Genomic DNA, 11,150 nt, shown 5'->3' on the forward strand with positions numbered 1-11,150 from the left:
GATAGATCTACCCTGACTGCCAGCCTGTTTCTGGCTACAATTCAAAGCACTGTTTCTTTACCTTGAAGGCCCTAATATGGCTGGGGGCCAGGGTACTTGAAGAACCACTTCCTCCTGCCAGGTAAGATGCTCCTTCCAAAACTTGCTCTCCATGGACCTGCTTGCTGAGGTAAGGCAGGTGGCAACAGGAAATGGAGGTTTTTCTGAAGTGATACCTTACTTTTGGAATATGCTCCCATTTGAAGTTCATTGGCGCATACTTTACTGATCTTTAGGCATCAGGCCAAAGCATTTCTTTATACCCAGATTTTCAGCTTAAGAATTCCATGTTTTAAAGCTGTTGTTGTTACAGTTACTTCTAGCCTGAGGACTGTCTTCTTGATATAATTTTAGGCTGCTGAATGTTGTTTTATACTATTTTTATACCCCTGACTTGTTTTACTACTAATTTTTACGTTGTTATACCTGTTACCTCAGTGTATTTTTTTTACTTTGAGAACTGACTCGATCAGGCAGCATATACCTTTTCTAAACAAATTTTGGGACATTGCCCGAATGAGAAGAGAAGGAAATACCAAGTTGCAGCAGTTCCATGTTCTGCCCTTAGAACTGTTCTTTATTGTGTCCGGATTCCTGAAACAGGGCATTTTGGGTTTGTCAGTCCAGAGCCATAATGATTTTCTGCACCGACAATCACCTTTCTATTTCTTTTGTATTTGTCTGAACTTTGAGTTATCTAGCCTTCAGTGCCTTTGTTCCACTTCCAATTCATCATTCTGTTTTTTTTCCTGTTCCCTTTTGTCTCGTTAAAATTATGCCGTTTATTTTATTGACAAAATTTTCAGCTGCATTGCCTGCTCTTTTTCCCTCCTCCTTTCTTTTTGTAAGTGCCTCCTTCTGAGATGGCGCATCTTTTTTCAATTCCACCTCATTCTGCCCCCCCCCCGATTTCGTGTGTTCTCTTCTATTGCAACTTCTATGTTATCTTTCATTCACAGTACTAGTGTTCTGTGTGTGTGTGTGTGTGTGTGTGTGTGTGTGTGTGTGTGTGTGTGTGCATGCGTGTGTGTACCAATGCCTGGAAGTCATGGTGGCCTCTGGCAACTTTTATTGGGGCATGGAGGACGTTCAGAGAAGTGGCTTGATAGCCTTGCCCTGGTATTCCTTGGAGGTCTCCCTTCCAAATACTTGCCAGGGTTGGCACCGCTTAGCTTCCGAGATCTGACATGATCAGGTTTGCCTGGGCTGTCCAGGTCAGGGCCACAGTACTAGTGTTCTTATGCTTATTGTTTCCTTTCTTTCTGCTGTTTAATGAGCTGTTGTCAGTCCTCTCTCAATGCATCTTCTCTCTCTGGTTATTGTACCATTTTCTTCCAAACCACGTGGTTCAGACTTACAAGGCTTTCTGAGCCACTGGTAGTTGCTAATCTCACCTGTGTGAACCACAAGTGTAACTTATGTGAGAGCAACATTTTACTCATAAGTTTCATTCACCATGGGACATTTATGGTAGTCTTTGATATCATGGAAAACACCCACTACTTTATTGATTGTGGGCCATATTTCTGTCAAAATTTACTTTAATTTATAACAAGATATATTCTGACTTCTATATTATTGCATTTTCAGACTCGAATTTTGGTGACCCATGGCATCAACTTTCTCCCTCAGGTGGACCACATAGTTGTCATGGTGGATGGCAGAATCTCTGAAATGGGGTCCTACCAAGAGCTTTTGAAACAAAATAAATCTTTTGCAGAGTTTCTCCGTAATTATGCACCTGATGAAGATATAGAAGAAGATGAGCCAACAAGTGAGGACTTTTCATTTGTCTTAGGGTGTCTTCAGTCTGGTAGTCAGGTCGAAAGACCATACTAGGTTAAAAGGCCAAGGCTAGAGCTATTTTGAAAGAGTTTAATATATTTTTTAAAAAAGAATGTTAGTACTTATCCATATAACCACACATGTAGCACTTTTAAAAATGGGGAGAGTGGGAGGGTAGTACCTCCCAGCAGGGCCACTGTTCAAAAACATTTCTTTTCAACGTTTATGGTAGAATTGAAATTAACTAGACCCAAAGCTGCTTGCAGTCTGTTGGTATTAGTTTCACCAGTCTTTTAGTAGAATTGGCTGCAACTGAGAATTAGGATAGGAAGCAACAATCATTTCTCCCTCTTTTGAGAGAATCCATCTCTCCTGATTTCTCTTCCCACTCCTCATTACCTTTCTGTAATTATCAACCCAATAAAGCTGGATCAGGACAATAGCCATGGTAACATTAGTTACTTCCCATTGCTCGTCAGAAATAACTGTTCAACATTCATAATGTACAAAGATCTTGGCTTCTAGCCATCACTTGGTGCACTGTAATGGGATCCATTTAGTCTGGCAGAGCTGGCATCTGACACTGCTTGTCAAATGAAATTGCAAGATTTGTCTAAAGACCATGAGGTCCCCTTGTTCTTCCAAAACAGCTTCTCTTCAGTAGCTTAGGAAGCTTTGTTTTCAGCACTGACTTTCTAAGATCATCTAAGTAAAAAAATAAAAATTAAAAAATCTAAAATAATCTGAAGATTTACTCTCTCATTCCAGTAGTGGAGGATGAGGAGGTGCTGCTTGCTGAAGATACGCTCAGCAACCATACAGATCTGGCAGACAGTGAACCAGTGACTAATGAAGTCCGAAAGCAGTTCCTGAGGTAAACGCGGAAACAATTTTAAAGATACCATCCTGCCCGCAGAAATCATGTATAGTTGCCTGATTTGGAAGTTCAGCTGCCTCATCATAATTTCTGTGTTCTATTTCTCTCTCTTTCTCTGCTAAATTAGACAACTCAGTGTAATATCCTCCGATGGAGAATGTCCTAGCAAAATGTCTACAAAAAGAAGGGTGTGTGATAAAAAGCCACCTGAGCCTCTTCTACCTAGAAAAAGTCCTGAGAAACTTATCCAGGCAGAAACCACAGAAACAGGGACGGTAAGGAACATGAGTCAAATAAGGGTGCATTTCTCCTTTAAAGTTACTTTCTGGTTAGATACCTGACAGAGAAGTAGAAAGTGACTAACCAAAATATGCGCAGAGATATCTGAGAAATTTGATAGCCTAGTCAAGTTTGCGAGTACCTTTTTCAAAAGTCTTCCTAATTGGGGATAAATTAAAAATTCCTAAACATAATGAATATAAAGTGGGATGAAAGGGAGCAAGATTTGAATGAACTAACTTTTAAATTTATTGTGGAAGAACAACTAGCAAGTGAGCCAGTTGTTCCTTGTCATCCCACGTTAGAAAACAGACGAACAGAACAGTGAGGAAAGGGGAAGTAGACTTCATGAACTTATCTAAAGTCCTGCTGTTTGAGAAGTATAAGCAACCAAAAGTAAATAAAGCTTGAGTCCAGCGGCACCTTTAAGACCATAAGTAAATAATGAATGATAAAAATACAAATATGATGTCGTTAGGAGAAGGTATGCCATTGGCCATTAGCAACATCAGCTACGGGGTATGAGGGGGGAAATATTTTTTTGACTGAGTGCCAGTACATTAATTATGTAACTCAAGAATCCAGTTGATTGCAAGCCCTAAGGTCCATGAGAGAAAAAAACCTGCAATAAATGGTAAAAACTGGAAACCTACATCTGCAGAATCCTGACATCAGGGGCCAACAACCTGGGAAATTATATGAGAAATTATTTGAAGGTAGAAGCACATTCTCTATTATTGGAATACAAGTAAGAGCTCTCATAAATGGAAACCTAAATCGGAGTGCTACCTGGCGCTTTTGAAATAGAATATAGATCTAAGAAATACTCTTAATACTGTTTTTTTCTCTCTCTCTCTCCATGGAATACAATAGAATCCTCTTTGTCTAGACACATCTAATATGGGTTCTCCTTCAGTCTTCCTGCTGCATCTCTTACTATAAATAATTCTGTATGTGTTAAAAAGTGCTGCTGCTGTTGTGGACATCTCTCTATTGCAGTCAAATTTTCTTTCTTCAGAACTGTCCACATTTGGGGTGTCTATAATGTGCTCTAGAATTTCATGTTGGTGTTTGCTGCTGCTGCTGTTGTTGGCGATTTCTGGTTTCCCAGCTCACAGGAAACATTCTGTCACTGTTTGGTCCAGGCATTGGGTTTTATAATCTAAATGAACCTTCTTTGTGTTATACCAAATTATAGGTCAAGCTGACTGTTTTCTGGCAATACATGAAGGCTGTTGGTCCCTTTGTCTCTTTATTCATATGCTTCCTATACTCCTGTCAAAATGCTGCTGCAATTGGGTCTAATGTATGGCTCAGTATTTGGACCAGTGAACCTGTGGAAAATGGCACTCAGCACAATGTGAATATGTATGTTGGAGTCTATGCAGCTCTGGGCCTCTTGCAAGGTATGACACATGTCTTTGCGGTATCTCCTTCACAGAAGATTAGAGATGCATATGTGTCTAGTTAAAGAACAGGCAAAGGAAGAAGATGCTCTGTATGTCACAGGCCTGTGGAGTATAGAATAAGCCAGTGATTCTTTAATTGTACCCTGGGGGGACACCAATAGCCTCTGGTTTCTAGAATCCACAGGGGAAATAACAAAGAAAAATGCTGAAGAGAGAGAATTTTCTTTGAAGTTGCATGCATCAATTCAGTGGTTGCAGTGGAAGCTTCAAAACTCTGCATGTTTCTCCCCAATATCTGCATAAGCTTTATTGGATTATGGCCACAAAGACATATTGAGATTTCACATGTCATCTCACTATGATAGTGATGGTCTGGAAAATCAGAATCATAGTTCTCCGAACAGCAAAATGTAAGAACCAGAGCGGTACATAAATCTTTGCTATGCTCTAAGAATTCCTATACCTGGCACCAATGTTCCCTCTAAGCTGTGGAGTCTTGTGAGCAAAAATTCTACTTTGTGAGCTACTGGCATTAAAGTTGTGAGCGAGCAATTTGGCTACTGCATAAATTGGTTTGCTCTGGGGCCCTCCTTCCTGAGCTAAGACAAAAATGTGTGAGCTGGAGGCTAAAAAACTGTGAGCTGGCGCACACTAACTCAGCTTAGAGGGAACACTGCCTGGCACTTAATTGATTTTCCCTGTGATTAATTCTTTTATTTTAGGACACTTTTACCCTTTTCTAGGCAGATGAAGGTGACATCTCTGGCCCCCATCCCCCTTTAAACCCCCTTTGCACAGTAGGCTAGGTTGAAAGAGCATGACTGGACCCCAGCTACCCCTGTAAAGCTTTTTGGCAGAAGGGATATTTGCAACTATTTTCTACCAGGCCTAACTCCCAATTAAATATTAAGGTCCTATATAACTAATAGAGGTGTCTAAATTGTTTCTTACTCATTGGATGTTTGAAGGTTAGTAGAAGAATGAAACTGGCAACTGGTAGTACATTCACAGTCTCCTCAAACACGTCTCCCTTTTGTGAACAGGGCTTCTTGTGCTGATCTCTTCTTTTACCCTGGCAATGGGTGGCATCAAAGCAGCTCGCATCCTCCACGCAGGACTGCTGGAGAACAAGCTCCACACTCCACAGTCTTTCTATGACACAACTCCCACTGGTCGAATCATCAACCGCTTCTCTAAAGACATCTATGTGATTGATGAAGTGATACCACCAACTATTTTGATGTTCCTTGGAACGTTCTTCAACTCATTGTCCACAATGATTGTGATCATAGCAAGCACCCCCCTCTTTGCTGCAGTTATCATTCCTTTGGCCATCCTGTACTACTTTGCACAGGTAACAGTTGATTTCCTTTCGCTTTGGCCATCAAATTGCTTTCCTGATCTTTATTTTTACATTTAGAGAGAGAGTGCTATATAGATAACATGAGCTGTCTGTTAAAAGTTACTGCCTAGAGCCTGAAATCTGAAGACATTTAATGTATAGAATTTGTCACTGGATGGATCTTATTCAGCATGCAAAACCTGAAGTAGACAAAGGTATTACGTAGCAAAAATGATGAGCAAAGTTTGCAAAGAACAATCTGTCGAGCTCACGATTTCTATGATAAAATAGCATTAATTTAATGCATCCAACTCTGTCTTAAATTAAAATATTTTCTTAAATTCATTCAACTGATGTAAGCATTTCCACATTTTAGACAGCATCACCTCAACTAAAAAGTGTCCTTTTGAAGGCGGGTTTTACCTCTTAATAGTTTAGCAAAGGCAAGCAAAATAACACTACTGTTGGTGCCTAGTCTCTTCAAATAACTAACCAAAACGGTATAACTGGATCCACAGGAATAACTATACCAGAAATGGAGCCTGGTGCAGCATGCAGAAGATTCTAACTTTATTGACCCAATTAAGGCAAAAGTCTAGGTTCCTGATTTTAATACCAGGCGTGGCCAATCCAGAGGCTTCATACTGCCTCTCAGTCACTGGAATGGACAGGCTTCCCAAGTACTAACCGTGATTCGGCGGGGGACACAGACGTCTTCGCAGGATCATTCCCGCGGGGACAACAGACATGCCGCACCATGCTGTCGCTAGGAAGTGACGCCGGGCGATGCTCTGGCAATGGGCTGGTACCATCGAGTTTTCAGCCCCATTGCCAGAGCATCGCCCAGCGTCACTTCCTGGCAACAGCATGCTGTGTTACAGGGAGGAATGGTCCGGCCAGGGAGCATGTTTCCCCCGCCGGATTGCAGTAAGTACTTGGGAACCCTAGGAATGGATGTTACATGGTTCCATTATTTTCTGTAGCAGTAGACTAGGGCAAGAGTCCAGTAACACCTCAAAGACTAATTTTTAGGTGCAGGGTATGTATGGCAAGGTATGAACTTTTGTGAGTCACTGCTCACTTCTTCAGATACCATAGTCAGACCCACTGAGCTAGTGACCCTGGCTCGTAGCAAAGCAAGGGACACTCAGCTTGACTTGCTCCAGGGCTGTTTTCACTTCCATTTCCATTGCTGATTTGAAGCACTCCCCATTTGTAGGCAGTGCTCATAAAAATTCAGTTCCTGAGGTTCCCAGTTCAGGCCCAGAAATCTCTGCCCACTCTGGCTCTGGGAGCAGATACAGAATACACACAGATTTAAGGCTGTCAACTGCATGAATATTTTAGCCAATTAACGGAGTCTCTTTTCAGCAATCACCAAACATATTGAAATTGCAGCATGTTCTCTTTTATGTCCATGTAGTAAAGACGACAGCAACCTCTCAACTAAATTACACAAACCAATCGCTTTTGTTGCTGTTGTGGGAAAAACAATTTTAAAAGCATAGCTCAGATAAAGAGATACATGCTAGCTGTTCATAAGGGGCAGCTGAGATGTTTTTATAAGAAAAATTAAAATCCATATTCACTGAATTAATAGATTGTATCCCTTGAGGAATAATTTCAGTCCTTCTGGAGGCATTAAGGAGAGGCAACTCGAACATCAGAGTTCCACATTAGGGCCTAAAGCGATATTATTGACCAGTTACGCCAATGGCTGATAGTAGCTTTTTTCGCTAGGGAACATTCAGCTGCAGATCTGCGTCACAGTGCTTTCAGTGCTCTTCTGAGGAACAGCTGAGCAAACGTAAGATGACACTCCTGTTGGGGGCCATCTTGCATGTCTTTTTCTCCCTTGCTACAAGAAGAGGATATACCTCTTCTTGTTTCATGAATCCTTTTCTCTCCCAGTAAAAAAGGAAGTAGCTTCCAAACAACATTCTTTATGCAGTAGAGAAGGACAAAAAGCAAGTGCTCGAAGGATTTCTTTAGGCTCTGACCCTCCTTCTCTATAGATATGTTTTGGATGAATTGGGTGCTGAGGACCCTGGTACAATTCTCCCTTTTGCTGTCATCTTAATAGGCATGATCCTATGTCATGGTGGTGCAGTCTCATCAGTCATCCCATGAGAACTAGAATTGTCTGTATAATTAACATATGTATTCATTTATTTGTTTAGTATGGGGGAGTTTTGCCCTTCCTCCAAGAAGCTCAGGGCAGTATATGTCAATCTCTTCTTCATTGCATCCTCACAAAAATCATGTGATGTAGCATAGGGTAAGAGTGTCTCATTGATTCAAGGTCACCCAGAAAGCTTCCTGGTAGAATGGGTATCTGAATCCTCATCCAGTACTCTAACCACTATACAATATTTGCTCTTTAAAGCTTGATTTATTGGGTCAACTAGTAGAAGAGGGTTTTTTTAAAAAAAATGATGGGATGGCACGTTATCTGAGTTGTTGTGTCAAGGCCGGTTTTAAGCAATAATCAGAATTCAGTAGTAAACCTTGAATAAAGCTTAGACTGTGCACTTGGTTGCAGATGGGGATTTATACATTTGCATGGTGTCCCACAGAAGTAAGTTCCATCTGCCCAGAAAGAGAGCATATCACAGGAGAGGAGTTTCCCCTTTGTCTTCTTCTGAACAGGTTATTTTTCTGTATGCAAGCAGTTTTTCTGTAGAGGAGCATTCAAACTTCACTTGTAACAAGAAGTGATGTGGTTGAGAGAATGTTCTCCCACAATTCGGATGATGTATAAAGTGTCCCTAGGCTTCAACAGGCTGACAGAAAAAAAAACCCTTAAATTATGACCAGCCTTCCTTTTCCAGTTGTTTTGCATTCTGACATGATACTGTACTTCTGTGGCACAATGAGTTGATAGTTCCTGTCAAACATCTAAAGTGTTTAAGTCTTATGTTTGTCTTTGTGCATTTGAACTGAATGATGGCAGCGGTTCTACGTGGCTACCTCTCGCCAGCTAAAGCGCCTGGAATCAGTTAGCAGATCCCCCATATATTCTCATTTTTCGGAAACGGTCACAGGAGCAAGTGTCATCCGAGCTTATAGAAGAGAAAAGTCATTTGTTCGTATCAGTGACATGAAAGTGAATGACAATCAGAAAAGTTATTATCCTGGAATTGTATCGAACAGGTAAAAAGAACCAGTATTTGCTTGTGTATGTGTGTGTGTAATTTTTCATGTTTAACTGGCTAAACAATGTTTTTTTCTGCTTTTCGAAGTGCTATATGCCTCATTTTTCTCTGTTTTCTTATTTCATAGGTGGCTGGGAGTTAGAGTAGAATTTGTAGGGAACTGTGTTGTGTTTTTTGCAGCCCTCTTTGCTGTGTTGAGTAAAGACAGTCTGACTGCTGGCGTGGTTGGTCTTTCAGTGTCCTATGCCTTGCAGGTAAGTAGAGTGAGTTTCAAAAGGTAACTCATACAAGTAGCAGAAGCTGTCTCATACAGTATTCTGGCTTTCGGTGCATATTGCTCCACTGGGTAATAGAGAAGAGACAGGATGAAAGAAATGCGGGAAGAAGATAATAAGAGCAGCTCCTATCTGAAGGCACCAGAATGTTAATTTTGTGTATCTCTTGAATCTTTCGTTATTAAAAGCCCAGCACTCAATTCCTGGGAGCAGCAAACTAGCACAAGCTGTGCGATCTAAAACGGGGATGGGCTTTTGAATACAGAATACACCATCCTCAGCTTATTAAAGCCTATTTCTCATGTACTGTTTCCCCATGATGTTCCTATTCCGCTGGAGAGTGTGTGTGAAGCAGCCACATAAGCAGTGGCTTTCCTATTCAATAGCTACACTCCTCATGGCAAGAATGCCAATTGGATGGGAAACACTTATAAGTAGTCCTGCCTCTTTGATTGCTTCATTCTTGCTTGATTCTCTCACACACACTCCTCAGAGGCATGAGATTGTATGGAGGAAATTGGCTCCCACAGCCAAACATATAATGGCAGTGTTTGGGAACCCTTGCACTGCAGAACACAAGCTCAGCACCTCTCACCCTGCTTGGTGTTTGTATTCAGTTTACAGTTTCTTCAGAAGGGCATTGAGTTAAGGGAAAGCATCTTATGATAGCCAGCCTAGAAAATCACTCTTGCTCCTGTTTTCTGTTGATGGCCATCTCAACAAGGAGTTAAATCATTAATTTTAAGCCAAGAGCATAGTGGAATCAGTATAGTTTTGAAATTGTGGTGCAAAACCTAGGTTTCAGTTTAAAGGGTGCACTGATTTAGCTCACTCCAAAGCCATGAACTTTGATGGATAAATTGCTTTGTAAAATTCTATGGCCTGTACAAAAGCATCTGGTCAGATCAGAGGATTCTAAATATGCCTCCCAGATTTAAAAGCTATGAATTTTGATGTGGGAGGAAGAAGCATGCTGATTGAATCTCTATCCTTAGTAGCTGTGGGATCATACAATAGAAGCAGCAAGGTGATGAATTCTAAATGAAATGTAAGGAAGTGTAATACCTTTGATATTTTATAATATGACCTTAGAAAATATCAGGCAAACTTCAGGTCACTATAGTTTACAGGGTCTTTGCATCTTATTTACCTTATAGGGTTTGTGGTAAGGTTAGGAGCTGGTATACCATGTCTACGTAACAACTGCAATGTAAACGCGAATGAAGTGGTAGGAGAATGTAGAAGTCTCCCGCCCACATACACACTTCATGACTTCCTTCTTGAAAATTAGATTCCCTTATCTTTCCCAATGGAGGGATGGCAATAGTTTGAAAAAGGAGATGGAAGAGACATTTTAATAACTGAGGTAGTGAAGAAGTGAAAGAGAAGTAACACAGGTGGCTATAGAAGATTATGTCAAACCTTTCCACAACTTCACTCTTTATGGCTTCCACTGATCTCAAAAATAAAGTCAGCTATTCAATCTTACTTTTCAAGATACTCTTGAAGATATGGGTAATATGTCTTCATCATTGTTTAGGTGACAATGGCTCTTAACTGGATGGTACGAATGACATCAGACCTGGAAACCAACATTGTGGCTGTAGAAAGAGTGAAGGAATACTCAGAGACTGAAACTGAGGTTAGTTTCGAACACAATTCAGAAATGTTCCTTGCAGCACCAGCACCTAGAGAAGGCTCTGGTTCCATGCAGCCAGGTGAGGTAGCCAGGTGGCACAGCATGCTTTATACCCCCCGGTGATCATTCCCCCTCCCCCAGGCCCAGTTCAAGCTCCATCATAGGCCTACCTAGAGAGGGGAGGGCCAGGTTTTCCCACAACTGCTACTGCTCAGCCCCCACCATGGCCACCTGCCCCACTGTCTTCAGCTTTCCATCCTTCCACCCCCTGGCAACCTCTCCTTGGGAAAGTTCTGTGTGGTGCTGGCAGTTGGGCCAGGCCCAGTTGCACTTTTGGGAACATGCAAAGA

The 11,150-nt window shown here is 41.3% G+C and overlaps 1 protein-coding gene across 1 annotated transcript in view; it reads left to right on the plus strand.

Annotated features, from left to right (window-relative positions):
* ABCC3 (ATP binding cassette subfamily C member 3) overlaps positions 1-11,150 on the plus strand; it is a 142,443-nt gene that overhangs the window by 121,258 nt on the left and 10,035 nt on the right. Inside the window, exons 19-26 of the mRNA XM_015410727.1 lie at positions 1,630-1,813; positions 2,593-2,698; positions 2,829-2,976; positions 4,179-4,386; positions 5,433-5,743; positions 8,685-8,884; positions 9,014-9,140; positions 10,702-10,803. Coding sequence (XP_015266213.1) covers positions 1,630-1,813; positions 2,593-2,698; positions 2,829-2,976; positions 4,179-4,386; positions 5,433-5,743; positions 8,685-8,884; positions 9,014-9,140; positions 10,702-10,803 — 1,386 coding nt within the window. The remainder of the gene's footprint in view (positions 1-1,629; positions 1,814-2,592; positions 2,699-2,828; positions 2,977-4,178; positions 4,387-5,432; positions 5,744-8,684; positions 8,885-9,013; positions 9,141-10,701; positions 10,804-11,150) is intronic.

The sequence above is a fragment of the Gekko japonicus genome, unplaced genomic scaffold (genome assembly GCF_001447785.1).
Source record: "Gekko japonicus isolate JY-2015 unplaced genomic scaffold, Gekko_japonicus_V1.1 scaffold15, whole genome shotgun sequence".
In the NCBI taxonomy this organism is placed as follows: Eukaryota; Metazoa; Chordata; class Lepidosauria; order Squamata; family Gekkonidae; genus Gekko; species Gekko japonicus.